The 17,884-nt window shown below is 36.6% G+C and overlaps 1 protein-coding gene across 2 annotated transcripts in view; it reads right to left on the bottom strand.

Moving 5' to 3' along the window:
* The window catches only part of mrpl1 (mitochondrial ribosomal protein L1), a 29,123-nt gene extending 14,868 nt beyond the window's left edge, over positions 1 to 14,255 (bottom strand). Inside the window, exons 1-4 of one of the 2 annotated variants that reach the window (XM_015364717.2) lie at positions 14,020 to 14,255; positions 13,537 to 13,645; positions 1,280 to 1,541; positions 346 to 429 (exon numbers count right to left, since the gene is read on the bottom strand). In XM_015364717.2, the coding sequence (XP_015220203.1) occupies positions 346 to 429; positions 1,280 to 1,541; positions 13,537 to 13,645; positions 14,020 to 14,056 (492 nt within the window). In that variant the 5' untranslated portion in view covers positions 14,057 to 14,255. The remainder of the gene's footprint in view (positions 1 to 345; positions 430 to 1,279; positions 1,542 to 13,536; positions 13,646 to 14,019) is intronic. The other variant, XM_015364710.2, reaches the window with a different exon arrangement.
* Between the last annotated feature and the right edge of the window lie 3,629 nt (positions 14,256 to 17,884).

Here is a 17,884-nt window from a genome sequence, read left to right as displayed (position 1 = left end):
GTTTGACCAGTGATGCCACTTGGTAACCAACACTCATGCCCCTAACTTGGGGCTCCACTTGTGCCACTTGGGGCTCCACAATCATTCTTTCAGAGACCCACTCCTCCAGGCAGCAATGCCACGAGTCACACAGATTAGCCTGTAATCTCTTATTAACCATCCAGATATGACAAGTATAGAAACTATGGCTACCCTTTCATATAATGGCTGAAATTATTTCAGAAATCAGACAGCACAAAAAATGACACCCAAAAGTAATTTATTTTAAATTACAAAAATACTATAGTACCACCTCACTTATTTCACACTTGCAGCAAAATAAAACAAAATGTACTTTCAACTTACCTCTGTAAACACTAAAACTCTGTTTACTTCTGTCTTAAACGGATGTGGCAGATGAACAGTACTGACAAATGGATCAACTTTTTTCTGCAGAAAATAAAATATTTTAGCAGTTTCATTTATCATTTGCTTACAATAATGCCACAGTCTGTGTATAGTCAACATATATATTACATATAATAAATACATGTATATACAAAATATACCAAAACAAGCTAGGTTAATTTGTGTTTTGACATGTGCTTCATAACATATACCACTTCTTAATTTATGATACTACTAGTTCAACACAATAAGCACATCATAAAGACAAATACAACTGTTGGCTAAAAACCTGAATAACCAATTAATTATAGGTACAATTTGTAGGTAATGATAGTCCTAAGAAAAAATAGATGGCATTCTAAATTAATTGTAATAAAATAATTGTGTTGATGAAATGTGCTTATGGGCACATTTTCCACCACTTCACCAAACCACAACTAAAACAGTCTTCCTTTCATATTTATTCATTCACTTTATTCAATTCTTATCCAATTCAGGGTTGCAGTGGAGCTCAGTGCATGGCACAGATAGACTCAAACACGCACACACACACCAAGGCCATTTTTCCTAGAAGCCAATTAACCTACCAGTATATTTTTGAACTGTGGAAGAAAACAAAAGTACCTGGTGAAAAGGCAGATGAACACAAAGAGAAAATACAAACTCCATGTAGATAGCACACTAGGTCCAGAACTGAACCCAGGGCCCCAACTCTATGATACATATGATTTAACACAGGCTCTGAATCAAAGAGCTCTCACCAGTTGGGCCACTCCACAGCCCCTACAGCCTGTTTTTGAACTTTTTACCGTAAAACTCACAAAGAAGTCAATGTTACTGTATATTAGAGATCAATTTTTCTAAAATGTTTTCTTTAACCAGGATAATTTACCTTTTTCTCCAGCTTCACATCAAGCTTTAGGTCAAGGTATAGAGGTTGTTTAGGATAGGTAAAGTCTAACTCCTGAAACCTTTTCAGCATATCGATTGCTGCGTTGACCTCAAACACTGTCTTTGGGTAAAATCTGGTCACATACACATCATCAACAGGTTTCCATGCTGTTAACCCAAAAGGTTTGTGTCGATTTATATTCTCAGTCCTTCTTTCCCTTTCTTCCTTCGGCTTGTCATCTTTCTGTTTGTTTTTGGTATACCTGTAACAAACAAGATTCTATTTATCTTTAAAACTTTAAAAAGTTTTCTTCATAATGAAGGAACTATATTAAAGAAACTTTTAAATGTTTTTCACCCTGCTCTACTACAATATTTTTAAATTTATCACAAAAAGACATTACTGTTTTTTCTTATGACTGATATATCGCCCCAGCCGATTTTTACTCACTCATGTTCATGATTTGTAAGATGCATATCAGATATGAAACCATATAGTTTAGGTCAATGATTAATATTAAATGAAATATACCCACGTTTGTAGGATATGTAGGATATGTTTCAACAAATCAGTAAGGAAAGAATGAGGGAAAACTGAGTGCTTCATAAGTTGATTCAAAAGAATACAGTAAAAAACAGAGAACTTCAAGAACATTAAAATGAAAATTAAGAAAGGTGAAGGCAGAGTCAGGAATATTTCACTGGAGGCTAAAACAAACAAAATTCTTTCTATACAAAAGCAGTAAAAGAACCATTCAGGGATGAAGTAAAATGTGTCTTAGATAAAAATGAGAAACTTCCAGACAATGACAATGTATTAAATGAACATTTTATAGGGGTGTTCAGTAAGGAAGAAGTCAACAAAATGCTCCAGGCAACAGAAGGACAAATTTCTTTATTAAACAGTATGAGCATAGAAGAAGCAGACGTGTTTTGAGTATTATAAGCACAACATTTACTAGTCTGCAGGATCCAAAATATCTTACTAGTCATATTGAAAAAAATGAGAGTTGTTAATCTGAAATCACTGACACAATTCTACCAACACTCACTCAAGATAAGGGTGGAACCCATGAAGGTTTTTTTAACCTGTTTTGTTTATTTTTGAAGAACCTTATTTACTGTTGGCAAAAGAGCTGACATGTATAATGTGTGGAGAAAAAGCTGCTAAGCAGCTTGACCAGCTGCCCCCTCCGAAAGACACAGCCACTCATAGAATTATTGATATGGCGGATGATATCAAAAGCATGCTGACAGAGTGTGTTAAGATGAGCAGATGCTTTTCACTGCAAATAGATGAGTCTGTAGATGTCGTTGATTTGGTCAATTTGCTCGTTTACGTTAGATGTCCCATGAGGACTTTCTGTTCTGTAAGCCGCTACCAACAGGAACTACAGGAGAGCATATATTTCAGTTTCTGAATGAATTTATCGAAGAAAATGGCATCATCTGGATAAAATGCGTCAGAGTTTGTACAGACAGTGCTAAACCGATGGCAAACCAACACAGCGGTGTAGTTGCATGAATTAGAGAGGTTGCTCCAGAAATTAATGGACGCATTGCAAAATCCACAGCAAGACCTTTTTGTCAAGAAAAAGCCTGATGATTTAAAATTTGTGAGACTCTGTTGCAAATTGTATCAAGGCTCAAAAAATGAATTCACATCTGCTTTGCTCGACTAAACAGGCTCAACCCTCTCACTGAAATTACGTTTTTTTATTGTTTACGTTTTTATTATTATATTTATTATATGTGTGTGTGAGTGTGTGCATCTTTGAGCCAGATATTAAAATATTAAGGTGGATAGCTTATGATTCAGAGTTCCCTTCTGGAAAATATGCTATATGTTTTAAAATCTGGACTATGAGAGGGATCACAGCAATATGTATCTTGCTGAAACAATCACCTGAACAAATTTGAAGATTTAACTCAACAATATAACCTAGGAAAAAGACTAATACAGATACATCCAAATTAGGCAGTATGTAAATAGTTGTGTAAAACAACCTAATATAGAATGAGGTAATAAATTGCTTGTTCATTTTATATCTTCGTATCAGCAGAGCAACCAGAAGAAAAATTCATGCCCGACAACAGAATAATGAAAATTAATCAATTTTGCACTTACTAATATACAGATGCAGCCATTCAAAACGGGTGGGGTATTTCGCGGTACACCGCAATGGGCATGTCGCATCAAACGCAGTATCACGTGGTGTATCGCGTCATTTGACGTCATGCTGGAAGGTATCCGGAATCACCTTGTAAAACCGCCAGGAGGAGCCAATAAAGCTTAACCTCTCATGTACAGCATTTGAGCTTTTAAATTTAAACTGTGTATTACAGCATGTGAATCATCAGTCATTAAAAAGTTGGTATATTTTATGAAAGCATGATTGCTCAGTTGGACAAAAGTGCACAACCTACCTGTATCATAAATATTTTAATTATGCAGAAATATTTTATGCATAAAAGCCTTTACCAAAGATATTACTAATAGTATTAATAATGAATGACCTTGGACAAACATTACGCTTTTCCACATTATTTGTAACTGTCATTTTAAATGAAAAGACTATTTTTGCATCAACAAAAAGTAACACCACAGCATTTAGTTGATCTAACTAACAAGGACGGAACATCAGCTAGCCAATAGGATAAAGGAATAAATTACTTTTTTTGTTTATTTCTTTATCACATTTATTTCCATCAATAGTACAAGCAATGAAAAACTGTCAAATCCCTAGTTCGTCGGGCATTTTCTTTTAGTATAACAGACATAAAAACTCCCTTGCTTTTAACAGAGCGTTTCATAATTTCTAACAATAAAAATTATTTAAACTGCGACAGTTATCATTCAACCAGAGCTCAAAACATCACAAGGATCCTCAAGAGCACAACAAAGACTGTATTAAAAGATACTTGTATCAGATACATTAGAATCCAAGCTTTTAGAACCTACGCTTTCTTATCTATGCTAAGAATTAGTCTTTAAAATTTATCACATAGTAAAAAGTCAAATTTCAGGGGCGTCCGTATACCAGAGATTATGGTACCGCTTCAGAAGGGTGTCAGCTAGTCAGATTCCAGAACCGGAATTATCTGTTTTATAATAAAGAATATGTAATCACGTATCTAAAGAAATTAATAATGATATTAATTTAAGGATCTAAATTTCTAAATCTATGTATCTATATAGCTGGTAGTATTACTCTAATTCACTTTCTTTGTAAACACGTTTTGTTAACACCCGAATCACAGGTGGATTCTGTTTTTTGGTCTGTAGCTCAAATCCGGCTTAACTAAAATTATTATTATTATTATTGGACAATGTTGTGAGGCTCTGGCGGAATTTCTCTGTAAACTGAAGAGTTATAGAGGAGACAGGTTGTGTATCACTTCTTTTGATACTAAAAAAACATTCCAATGTTAATGCGACACGAAGATAATGTGGTGTATTGGTCATTAGTGAAAAGATTAAATAATTTAATCTCTTTACTGTGCACATTTTAATCCGCCTAGTATTGAATATTTATATGGAATTTTACCACTAAAGGGAAATTTTAGTAGCTAAGCATAAAACGCAGAGAGCATAACGAAGGTAGTAAAGGTCATAAACGATATTAATTTAGGAACATAAATATATTATGTAAACTGTATGTTGCTGTTATTGGTATTTTAAAGAAAAAATACACACCAATACTCAATTTCTCCTACAGTATATTGACATTTTTATATTTCAAAATAATAGTTCATACTGTACTGTATGTACAGTACACAGCAGTACCGCAGGTTGAATTGTAGGGCGCAAACCCTCCCGAGCCCAAAAGCCCAACATATTAATGTGCATTCCCCTGGAGCTGCGCGGTTTTCATCACTCTCTGTGGGAGTGCTGGCCGTGACAAATTAAACCGGTTTCACAGGTATTTTCAAAGTAGAAGGCGGCGAGTCTTCCAGCGAAAGACACCCCCCCTCTCCAAAACCCACTTTTTTGCTTACAGTAGTAGTACTTAAGTACAGTAAGTACAGTACTTACTGTAGTACTTCTCGCGTTAAGAAAGCTAGGTGTTAGCATAAACTATTAGTAATCAATAATATTAAATTTAGCACTGTAATAAATTGTGCTAATAATAAATTCTATTCTACTCTGAGAATGTAGGGGGGAGGAAGAATGCCCGTGGTCTTTTCACTTATAAACTTGTGTCAAGCTGTCAACAAAAACCAGCTGTCAAAAAAAAGTTTTTTTTTTAAAAAAGTCAATTGTGTGTCCATAATATTGCTAACTGCTATTGCTTCTGAGTCTCTGTGTGTTCGGTACATTGTTTGTGAACAAACCGGTTTCACAGGTATTTTCAACCCCCAGCCACTGTTGTTTCATCGGTTGTTATCCTGTAAAGCACTTTGAGGAGCCACATTTAAATGCGTTATATAAAATAAAGTTTATTATTATTATTATTTATATTGATCATATTTTTCCTCCCAGAATTTGTAAATTGTTGTTATTGTTGTTATCCTGTAAAGCGCTTTGAGAAGCATACTGTCCAGCTTGTCACGTGCATTCTCTTGTAAAATAATAAGTAAAGTTTTTGGGTTATTAGTGCTCCACTTACAGCAACCCAATGTAAATACATTTTGTCTCCAAATCCACCAACAATTGTATGAATCATAGCCCTGCCAAACGATGCAAATTCTGCTGCAATGGTTGTTGCAGGAATTATTCAGTATGGCATCTCCATGTCCAAGTAAACAATGCTCTGTGTGGAAATGCAAATGCATTTTTTTTTAAAAAGCCACCTTTAAAGGCGCTATATAAAATAAAGTTTTTTATTATTATTATTAATATTGATGATATTCTTCCTCCCAGGACTTGTAAAATTGTTGTTGTTATTGTTGTTATCCCATAAAGCACTTTGAGAAGCACACTGTCCAGCATATTGTATTTCATTGCACTTTGACAGATCATCTTATAATCAATCTACAGACATTCACAACATAAACATATCTTAAAACATTTACATATATTGTTAAATTATTACTTTTAAATATATACTTTAAGTTACTGAAACAGCCAGTTAATAAAATCATTACAATTTTGTTATTTGGAGGTGGGGATATTCTGACAACCTGTCAAAGTGCAATAAAATACAATATTATGGGGGTACCTTTAAAGCGGAGACACCGAAAATAAAGTTTATTATTAATTTGCTGGGAAGAGAGGTGAACGTTGCATTGCCAGATTGTGAATCAATAAAAATATTTATTTAAACACAGGTTTTCGATTTAAATGGAAATGGGGAACTCTTATTCTAAATAAAAATAAAATAAATAAAATAGGTTTTGATAGTTAATAACCACTTTATGCACGAAACACAGGTGATTTTTCTTTCTCCTGATCAGTTTAGAAATCTGTGTACGCTGTAAGGTTTTCACTTCCTAATCAAACTTTTAAAATATGCCTTTCGAATAGAAGCAGCATATGCTGTTTTCTTCCTGCTATGTAGAACAGATCAGCAAGTTTTTTTTCCAATCAGAGGAGTGTCAGATGGTGTCAGCCAATCACCATTCTGAAGCCTACCGTAATCTCTGGTATAGGGACACCCCAGAATTCTGTCGCATTTTCATTTTAGGAAATTATAAAACGCTCGGTTAAAAGCAAGGAAGATTGTCCATTATAGATTTCCAATAATTCGCAAATCGCCAGCATTATATCCTAGAAGACACAGAAAGAAAATGCAGACGAACTAGGGATTGGACAGTTTCCAAGTGCTTGTACAATCGATGGAAATGTTCAATTAAATGTGCAAAAGAAATAAAAAAATCATTTATTCCTTTATCATATTGGCTAGCTACTGTTCTCTCTTTGCTAGTTACCTGTGGCTATGCTTCTGCGTTGCGTTGCGTATTCTCAGGCGGAGGAATGTAAACAGCTTAATTTTCGTGCTAAATAATTTTTTAAAATTAAAATTCATTCTATACAGCAATCTCATATTTGGGGACCGTTTCATAAAACTTTGATGTTTAAAATGTTTAGGGAGAAATGGAAGACTGGTGTGTATTTTTTCTTTAAACTACCAAGACCAGCCGTATACAGTACAGTTTACATACAGTAATATGTTTATGTTCCTAAATTAATATAGTTTATGACCTTCAGATGTGTTATGCTCCTCTTCTTTTTATGCTCGGCTACTAAAATTTCCCTTTAGTGGTAAAATTCCATATAAATATTCAATACTAAGCAGATTAAAACGTGCACAGTAAAGAGATTAAATCTTTTCACTACCGACCAATGCACCACAAATGCCCCTGTCGGTCATTTTGGCCAGCCAATCACTTACCGCTGTGGACTGCGGTGGCTTGTGGGTAGTTGCGTCTGGTACAGGTTTGCATTTTGAATGGCTGCATCTGTAACTCTTTACAGTGCCATGAAAAAGTATTTGCCCCCTTCCTGATTTCCTCTATTATTGCATATTTGTCACACTGGATGTTTTCAGATCTTTAGACAAAATCTAATATTAGATAAAGGGAACCCGAGTGAACAAATAACACTTTATTATTATATTTATTTGATAAACAAAGTTATCCAATACCCATATCCCCTGTGTGAAAAAGTAATTGCCTCCGTAGACTTAATAACTGGTTGGGCCACCTTTAGATGCAATAACTGCAACCAAATGTTTCCTATAATTCTTTCACATCATTGTGGAGGAATTTTAGCCATCTCTCCCTCACAGAACTGCTTTAATTCAGAAACATTGGTAAGTTTTCGAGCATTTACTGCTCATTTCATTTTCTGGTACAGCATCTTTATTGGGTTTAGGTCTGGACTTTGACTAGACCACTGAAAAACTTTAATTTTGCTTCTTTTCAGCCATTCTGATGTAGAATCGCTTTTGTGTTTTGGATTAATTTCTTGCTGCATGACCCAACTATGCTTCAGCTTTAGCTCACAGACGGATGACCGGACATTCTTCTCAAGAATTTTCTGATTCAGAGCAGAATTCATGGTTCCTTTAATTATGGCAAGCCATCCAGGTCCTAAGGCAGCAAAGCATCCCCACACCATAACACTACCACCACCATGTTTGACTGTTGGTATAATGGTCTTACTGTGGAAAGCTGTGCTTGCTTTATGCCAGACATAATGGGCATTATTATGTCATCCAAAAAGTTCCATCTGTGCATAGTTCCTCTTGGTTAGCAGTGGTTTCCGCCTTGCTACTCTCCCATGAAACCCATTTTTGCCCAGTCTCTTTCTGATTGTGAAGTCATGAACACTGACCTTACCTGAAGCAAGAGAAGACTGCAGTTCTTGCTTCATGACTTCCTGCATTATTTAATAATGCGCCCTTGGAGAAATTTTGGAAGGCCAGCCATTCCTGGGAAAATTCACTACTGTTCCAACGAACTTTCCATTTGGAGATTATGGGTCTCACTGTGGTTCAGTAGAGTCCCAGAGCCTTAGAAATAGATTTGCAACCTTTTCCAGACTAATAGATAACAACAGCTTTTTTTCTGATCTCTTCATAATGTGCTTGTTGAATCTCTATGCTGGCAACTTAACTTTGATAGTAAGGGTGAAAATACAGTAAGTAATACAGTTTACTTTATCAACTAAAGGCTTTATAGCAAAAGCTACATGTGATATTTGAAAAGGATTTGACGGTCTTTCATACACAACAGCCTTATGGGGTGACTGGGCGAGTGCAGACATTTACACCTATCTTGGCCATTGAACTCTAAACCTTCAAAGCTGGTGCTCCCCTCACTGTCCCCAATTTTCTCCACTCAAACTGCTCAGTTTGGAGGGACAGCTTGATGTATGTAGTGTCTAGATGTGGCAGTGGGTGATGAATGTACTTTCCATTCCTTACTGATTAAGTAGACTATGCTCACAGAGATATTCAAACACTTTTGATATTTTTGTATACTTCTTGCTTTGAAGGCTCCTTTGTCTTCATGGTTGAATCCTTGCTTGGTTTAGGTTTGCCACAGCAAAGTACCTGAATACTTATGAAAATGTGATTTTTTCAATTTTTCTTTCATATTGTTCAGATATTTACTTTTTGTTTATTTACTTTTTAAAATGTGTTCAGCAGGTTGTATGTATGACAAATATCAATTGCAACTTCAAAGTGTCCTTTAATGCAACCTTAAAGGCAAGGGCCTAAATAATTCTGCAAGACACTGTAAACAACATTCTTTAAAGTCAAAACTATATTGTACAATATTATGGAGTTATTTATAACCATTTTATGGGACCTCTTGGTGTGAACCCAAAAAGAAAGTACAGGCAATCTCTCTGTTATACATCTTTTATAGGGATCAGAATATCACGACAGACAGCAAAACGAGGTATAATGGGGAATTGTTCCCATAAGAATAGTGTAAAAACAAAGTGTTTGGGACTGCAAAAGCTTAACTTTTGCAAATGCTACTTTAAACTAATGGTTTTACCCATAAGAATTAATGTAATAGAGTCGGGTTAGTTTGTCGTTTATCACTGTTTCAGGTGTATTGTTTTCAACACACTGTACATACATTTAAGACTACCATTTTAACCTTCAGGTGGGTAACTGCGTTAGCATGCGTAGGCTGCAAAGGAACAAGTAATAGGTTTATTCCATGCTGAAAAAAAAGAAGAAAGAGAACACAACGTTTCGGCCATGGAGCCTTCTTCAGGTGTCATACCTGAAGAAGGCTCCACGGCCGAAACGTTGTGTTCTCTTTCTTCTTTTTTTCAGCATGGAATAAACCTATTACTTGTACCAATGAAACCTTGCTACATTGACTAGATCAGTGACTTTTTACATTTTCAGAACAAAACAATCCCCAAACCACCCAAGTTGCTGGCTTTTGGTGCCCTGAAAATTGCTAGGGATTGTTTAATTGTTTACTTCACGGTCCAATTCATCAACCAAGCAAGTGCAAAATGACATAGTGGGGCAGCTTAAAACACTGAAATGATGAGGTCTAAGCAATTTCAAGGTGCCAAAAATGTCAATTTTTACTTTCTAACAAAAATGTAAAAATCTCTACAGAATTCCACAACTAGTCATTTTGTGACTTTTAAGGCCCTTGGCACCATGATTATGCATAGATTATACATAGGAACATGCATGAGGATTTTGAAGAGGCTACTAATAAAAAGACTTAAGACTTTTCCATGAGAAGATGCAAAATATGCTGACACAGCATTTACATTCTCTAGACCAGGGGTAGGCAAACTAACGCCTGCTGAACTTTTCTGAGTGGCCTGCAGCTCACTACTGTTTGAATCTCGAGGGTTACTTTCTGCATCAGAAATTGAAAATCTTCCACCAGTGGCCTCTACTTGTTAGCTTTGCAGCTCCCTCAGCACTAACGGTCAACTGCAGAACAACACCTATTGCACGATGCATATACTTTTAGTCTATCAGACATCAGCTTTAGCCTAGGTCACATACGCCTATGCTGCAACTGATTCTTACTGTAAATTCATTTGGATTTTTGTTGCCTACTGTGATTGGCTTAGTCACACAAATGATGTCTACTGTTTGCTATCTTGTTTGAAAGCAGGTAATTATTTCAAACGGTTCTAAAAATTATAACTGACAAGAGGTCAGTCATGTCCCTGCCATGTAAAAAAAAAAGAAAGATAGATGCAGAGGGTCAAAAATTCAACAACAAATACTCAGAAGAGTACTTTTGTGTCCATAGAAACCAAAGGTAATGTGTCTTATCTATCAGGAAACAATCACATTGATTAAAGAATACAACATAAAAGGGCACTACGAGACAAAACATCAGGCTAAATTTTTGGAATACACAGGAGATGGATGGAGACAAAAATTAGAACAGTTGAAACTGTTCAAGAGAAAATGTGAAGAAAATCTTGCGGCTACCCGAGCTAGTTATCGAGTATCACAGCTTCTAGCAGCAGCTGGCAAACCCTTTCCAGATGGTATTTTTCTTAGGAAGTGTATACAAGAGGTCACGGAGGAGATGTGCCTGGAGAAGCGCGACATATTCCAGTCGGTGAGTTTATCGGCTAGTTAGAGGATTTCACTCAGATCGCCTGGCAAGCTTAGTAAACATTTTTTAGATTTTGGCACCTTGAAATTGCTTAGAGCTCATCATTTACATTTTTAAGTTGCCTGACTAAGTCACTGACCACCTAATCTGCGTAACCTTCTTGTTCACAGCTCCCTTGACCGACTCAGCAACTATCAACACCAGGCACTTTCCCTTGCAACAGAGCTCACTGTATCACCTGCAAGTACACCACACTCATTCAAGGCCCCTCAGGATAATTCCAGATCACTCAAATGACATCTTGTACCTCCAGCAACCTTATTTACTGTATCTCTTGCAGTAAATGCAAGAAGGAAACAAGAATGAGACTCGCAGACCGTTTCAGAGAACATGTTATGGCTGTGAAGATTAAAGATTTCTCTAAGCCTGTTGTTTCTAATTTCACCTCCAATGGACATGATCACACTAATCTCTCTGCCTGTGTTCTCAAAGATGGTTTTCCTAACTACTACATCAGAAAGACTACAGAAACTAAAATTATCCTGCAGCTAGGATCACACCTTCCCCCTTCTCTCAACAACAATCATTTTTTTCTAAACTCTCTCTATTCCTATTCGTTGTTGGTTTCATTTCACACCTTTCTTCACCTATCCTGACTTCACACTACCTGATTGGCCACTTTGTCTGTCCCCTGATCCCACCTACCGCTCTTCTCTCTCCCAGCTTTTGTTCTCCTGCTACATTACCTTTGCTTACTGCCCTGTCTTTCTCACACCTGAAGAAGGCTCCAACACCAAAACGTTGTGTTTTCTTTCTTCTCTTTTCAGAATGGAATAAACCTACTACTTGTTCCTTTGCAGCCTACACATGCTGACGCAGCTACCCACCTGAACTACTTCAACATTTTTTAGTTTTCCTTGCTCTATAAAGTTTGCCGACCCCTGTTCTAGACAATGTGGGGAAGCAAAAAAAGGCAAACAAAATTCTAGGATATAATGAAGGAATGTTATAAATTATATAAAAGCTAACAAACTGCTTGTCTTTTAGCTTCCTAACTGCTTATAACCCTGGTAATTGGAAACATACCAAGGGGCATCTATAGGTCAGTGGAAAAGTACAGCTCATGTCTTAAAAGTAGGAAAAAGGGAAGTCGAATGTCTTGTTTTGCGAATGTAAGCAAGTAATTTTCGTTACGAAAGTCTCAATCTCTCTCTCATCCTAGCATTAATCCCTCATTAGCAGGGTCTGCTTGTTGGCACCCCCGTCTCCATTTGGTGGTTTGAACCAAATCTTTGAGCTGACGTTGCCATTAAATGCAACCAAGAATACTCCAACCGGCGCGTCGCTCCACCTGCCGTTGGAGTAGTAACGAAAGTCTCAATAAGGACTTGTATTTCTCTACCCGAGTTTGACTAAAAACTAATGGTTCATTTTAGGGATTAGGTAATCCATGTTAACATTGTGTACAGTTTTGTTCAGCACATTATAGAAAAAACAAAGCTGCTCTGGGTTCAGTCCAGAGAAGAGCAACCAGATACACATTCTGGGGCTAAAGGTACTGCCCTGCACTGACCGGCTGAATGAATTGAATCCTTTAGTATTCAACAGAAAAGATTAAAAGTGACTAGTTACAAGTATTGAAAATCCTCAAAGGCACTTAAAAAAATGAAACCAGTTGATTTCTTCAAAATGAATAGTAAGCCACAAACCAGAGGGCAGAGTTGTAAACTACATGTAAGTGAATTTAAAACTGTGACACCTCTTTACCCAAATGGTTTTAGGAATAAGGAAAAAGCTACCCAGCCATGTAAAAGCCAATACCCTGTTTTTTTAAATAAAAGCCTAGATGAGCCCTGTGTCAATTAACCACTAACTCCCAAACAGACTTGATGAGCCAACTAGCATCCTCTTATTTTTAACATTTCTTATGTTCACAGAGAGTTTGACTATGAGAATGAAAAAAAAAATCTTTATTCAACAGAAAAGCTCATTTTTAAGCTTTTTCATATTTGATTAATGTCAAAAACGTTACAATTTATGACAATTTATAAACCTACCATCTACTATGTAGATTATTTTACTTATATTATAAAATATATTTAAACACATACATTAAATTATTAACATATTTGTATAAGACCTTAGGCTATGTATTAAAATTTCAACTGTCCTTTTCCCATGTAAAGAAAACCTGAAGCACATGAAAAAGTTCAATAAGTAAACTTGTAAAGCATATTAAAAACTCACTTCACAGCTGCATGTGTCTTCACAGAAAATTGTCTCTGTGGAAACTGTAGAACTCTGGTGAACCTCTGACCACAAGTAGTGGGCAGGTGTCTCTGACATCCACTTAAGACTGTATAAAACAAGACAAACAGACAGACTGCAGTCACAGCCATACAAAACTAAGAAAAAACATACAAAAGATTTAGTTGAAAGCATGTAATTAAAAAACCTCAACAAAATTTAAGTAGGATTTCAAAAATATAACTCTTTACTGAGTCTAATCTGCTTAATCCCATCGATGTACTTCAATTTCTGGGTCCGACAACTGCTCGACAGATGTATACCGTTTTGCAACAATATAACCATTCTATCTGCAATTAAGCGTTTAGACATTTAGCCTTTCCGCTACCCTAAAACGTTCTACCAGTGGATTAAAATGTGTAGGCAACTTTGTGTCAAGTAACGCAAATGATTTACAAATAATTTTACTTATTTTGAACTGACCTTTCCCTGCGATCCTCGCGTATGATGCCATGTTCATGTATGTGGAGTTACATTCAAAAACGGTCGTGTGAAATTGTGAAAGCGATTTTCAGTTCCTAACAGGCTTTCTAGGTGGTACACGTAACCCAGTCTGTCAATCAATGATAGCTCACAGTTGCTACATCGGCTACAGAAAATACATCTCCCATAAACCCACTAGTCAGACATCCTGACGGCGTCTACGAAGTCCTAAATCGCCTAAGAAGCGTGGAGTTAGATACATTAAGCGACGCGAATAATCCGGAAGTGTATGTAAAAAGCCAAACTTCAATCAAAATAAAAGTCCTTCAGCTTCCACAGTAGCGTATGAGGACTATAGCAACATTAAGCCAAGTGACGAGCAGCTGAAATACCTGCTTTGTTATTTCTTCGTGATTCACCGTAATTCCTTGAACATTCTGCCAAAATTTTAGAGAACCTCCTATTCCCAGACTGGGACCATGCAGTGATGGACAAGGAGTGGTCTCACAAGCAAAATTTGTGCCTCTTCAAAAATGCCTTAAATCTATTCTACAGACCCACAGCTAATAGAAAATCACTGTGGTTTTCTACACAGCATGGTTTTATTACACAGAAAAGTGTCTTTGCCAATGTTTCTGGGGTTTATAGGAACATTTCATGTTCACAGCCTGGGACCGTGCATTGATGAACTCTGTAAAAAGCAGCGTAGTGAAAAGTGTCAAAGATACAATGTCGGCATGTATATCTTCAGTGTCATGGTTACTTTCATGGGATTAGAAGGCCTGTCTGCACATATTTATGACACCTGCATTATTTTGGGTAGTAGATACAATAACTTACTTGTTGCACAGTCTATTTCTAATCTGAAAAGTCGAGTGTCACAACTAAACACTAGTGGTGTCCCCGCCGTTACAGCTGCCGAGGACTCATATGTTGATTTTGAAAGCATAGAGAATGTTAATTCTCCATTTCTTGAACATTTTCAAAAAATACATATTAAGGCAAAGGCAGATATAAATGAGAAGAAGAACAAAGGGCCAAATGCCTATTTTGATTAGAAATTGTTAGAAATTATTTTTCTTACAGTATTTCTTGTCATCTATCCCAATATGGACCGACATACTAATGTTGTAACAGATTACAGTAATATCAAAACACTGACCAAAAGTACATTGACAGGACTAAATCTTTTTCTGAGGTGAACTTCAAAAATACTAAACATCTGTTTCTTAACAATGAATGTGTGGAAAAGTTAGGAACTCTTTACAAAGCACATGAAGGGAATTCTGTGATAAAATAAGACTGAATCTGTCTAGAATAAGTAGGTTTCCTGCCCTTGTGGAAGAGGAGGAATAAAACAGGAAAAAGAAAATTCCACAACAGCTCAGGTGTTCATTCCAAAACCCCCCATCGAGACAATCTAAAATTTTTAGTCTAAATGATACAGTAAATGCAAAATCGATGTCCAATCCAAATGATCACTACAAGCCACTTATCAATAGGTTCTCAGAAATGGGTCAGATTGGCAATCATGATTGGGTCATTAAAATATGTAGATCTGAGAACGCCCTACACAACTACTGGTTTAATTCTGTCATGCAGTGTGTCATTAATATGAATGCAATACAGACCGAAATTAATCTGGAATTCTATTCTGATGGTCTTAAAATTATGCCTGGCAGTTTACTTAATTTGGTTAAAACTGCCATCAATAGTCCTGGCCCCTATTTTTCAATGTCCCAGATAGAACCAGTGTTAGATGGGATTTGCAATGCGATTCCTTCTCTAGATTTCAGGAGAGAGAATGATCCAGCTGACTTAATAATTCCCCTTACGTCCTGGCTTGTTTGCAGTCAAGTAAACAGTAACTTCATTACTGTGCATGTATACTTTTGCCAGGACTGTGGTTCCTTGCATGCCGAAACACGTGAAGTCACTCCTTTTTTGGTTGGACAAATAGGTGAGTTTCCAATGAGTCTATCAACCCTCATGCACAATTCTTTGATAGACAACACAGTCACACAGAATTGTGTCATAACACAGCTAACACATAGCATGGATGAAACAAATGTTGTGTTTTTTTCCTAGAAAAGTCATCAGACAAAGACATATGTTGGTCTAACCATGTACCCACACTTGAGAATGCCAAGTTGAAACACAACTCTTGAAACACAAAAAACCTGGAGCCACTGAACAGTTACATATCGACTCTACTGCATAGTACAGCAGCACTGAAAGAGTCTTTGAATAGCTTGCAATCCCTGACAAAGAAACAGACAGCATTACCTGCAACAATACACATGACCTTCAAGGCCCTTCTGGAATCTAAAGCTATTCAGATTTCCAAAATACCTGTGAATGCTGAACCAGCTAAAATTGACATAGAAACAACCATTGGAGAATTTGTCATGAAACAATTTCCATCCAAAATTTTGGGACATCACTATCTCTCAGTTCAGACCATGAATACGTCCAGCTGCAAAAATTGCCAGGGATTTCAGATTTCACAAAATGAGTACCAGAACATTTCTAAACTACACCTACCTACAGGAAGATATCATCAAGGAGTCACTAAGAATGTCTTCCCAAAATAAATAAAAAAATATTACAATGCTTTACATGCAAAACACCTATTTTGGAACACCACCCATACATTACACATCTACCTACCACTTTGATTATCATGTTATAATCCTCTCTGTCTAGTAAATGAATGTCCCACCATCTCCTCCATTATCAAATAGCAAATATACACAACTTCAGGTATGCATGGTCCGATTCTGGGCACAAGAAGTGGTCTTATAAACCCCAGTAACATTAGCAAAGACGATTATGTGAGAAAACCATAGTTATTTTTTATTAGCTGAGGGTCTGTAGAGTAGATTTGAAGTATTTTTGGAGAGGCACAAATGTTTGTATGTGAGACCACTCCCTGTCCATCACTGCACGGTCCCAGTCTGGGAACAAGAAGTGGTCTATAAACCCCAGCAACATTTGCAAAGATGCTTATCTGACAAAACTAGGGTGATTTTCTATTATCGGGTGTTCTGTAGAATAAACTTGAACTACTTTAGGAGTGGCACAATTTTTTTTTTGTCAGGAATGAGACTTTTTCGTGTCTAGCAGTGCACCTGTGCCAATTTGCAAGGAGGAAGCGATATATAAAAACACCAAAAGATTGCAAGAAAGAAAATTAATGAAGAACGGCAATTTCCTATTACCTGTGGGTCTCTTTGTTACATTCCACCTAGTTTTGAGGATGTACAAATTGTTGCTGTGCTATAAATGTGATTTTATCTGGTCTTAGGGTTCACTTTTATTTTGAAAGGTGCTGCCAAACCAGCGTCGCTTAATCTAGCTAGCATCATGCTACTGCTTCACGCTACTGATTGGATTTGGGCTGTCGCCGTTATTTTGTTAGTATAAGCGATGCTGCTCTAAGTGTGCTGCACTGACTGGGCCCTCGTATGATTAGCGAATCAGAAGCTGAATGCTTGCGTTATCTGGTAAGCTTCCGCTAGTGCTACCTTAAAATAAAAGTTTTCTGATAGATTCGTCATTGTAGGATAAAATTACATTAGTCTCGCTAGCACAGGTTCCTAATGTTGATATAATGAAATGTAAAATAATCAGTAAATGCTGGGAAAAGCTAATTTTGAATTGGGAAGTATTTCTTATAATTATTATTATACCACTCAGAACTTACTGTAATTTTTTAAGCTTCTTCGAGGTTCAGTTAGGGCCTGTCATTTTTTTTCAGATTGTGATCTCAACAGGTGTTACATCTCAACGGCTACAGGTGACACAGGTTATCAGGAGTTTCTTGATTTTTTTAAGAATAGAGGTCTCGAGGAAGCTATCTCCA

The sequence above is a fragment of the Lepisosteus oculatus genome, chromosome 3 (assembly GCF_040954835.1).
Source record: "Lepisosteus oculatus isolate fLepOcu1 chromosome 3, fLepOcu1.hap2, whole genome shotgun sequence".
Taxonomy (NCBI): domain Eukaryota; kingdom Metazoa; phylum Chordata; class Actinopteri; order Semionotiformes; family Lepisosteidae; genus Lepisosteus; species Lepisosteus oculatus.
The sequence above is the reverse complement of the archived record's forward strand: the minus strand, read 5'-3'. Positions and strand labels throughout refer to the sequence as shown.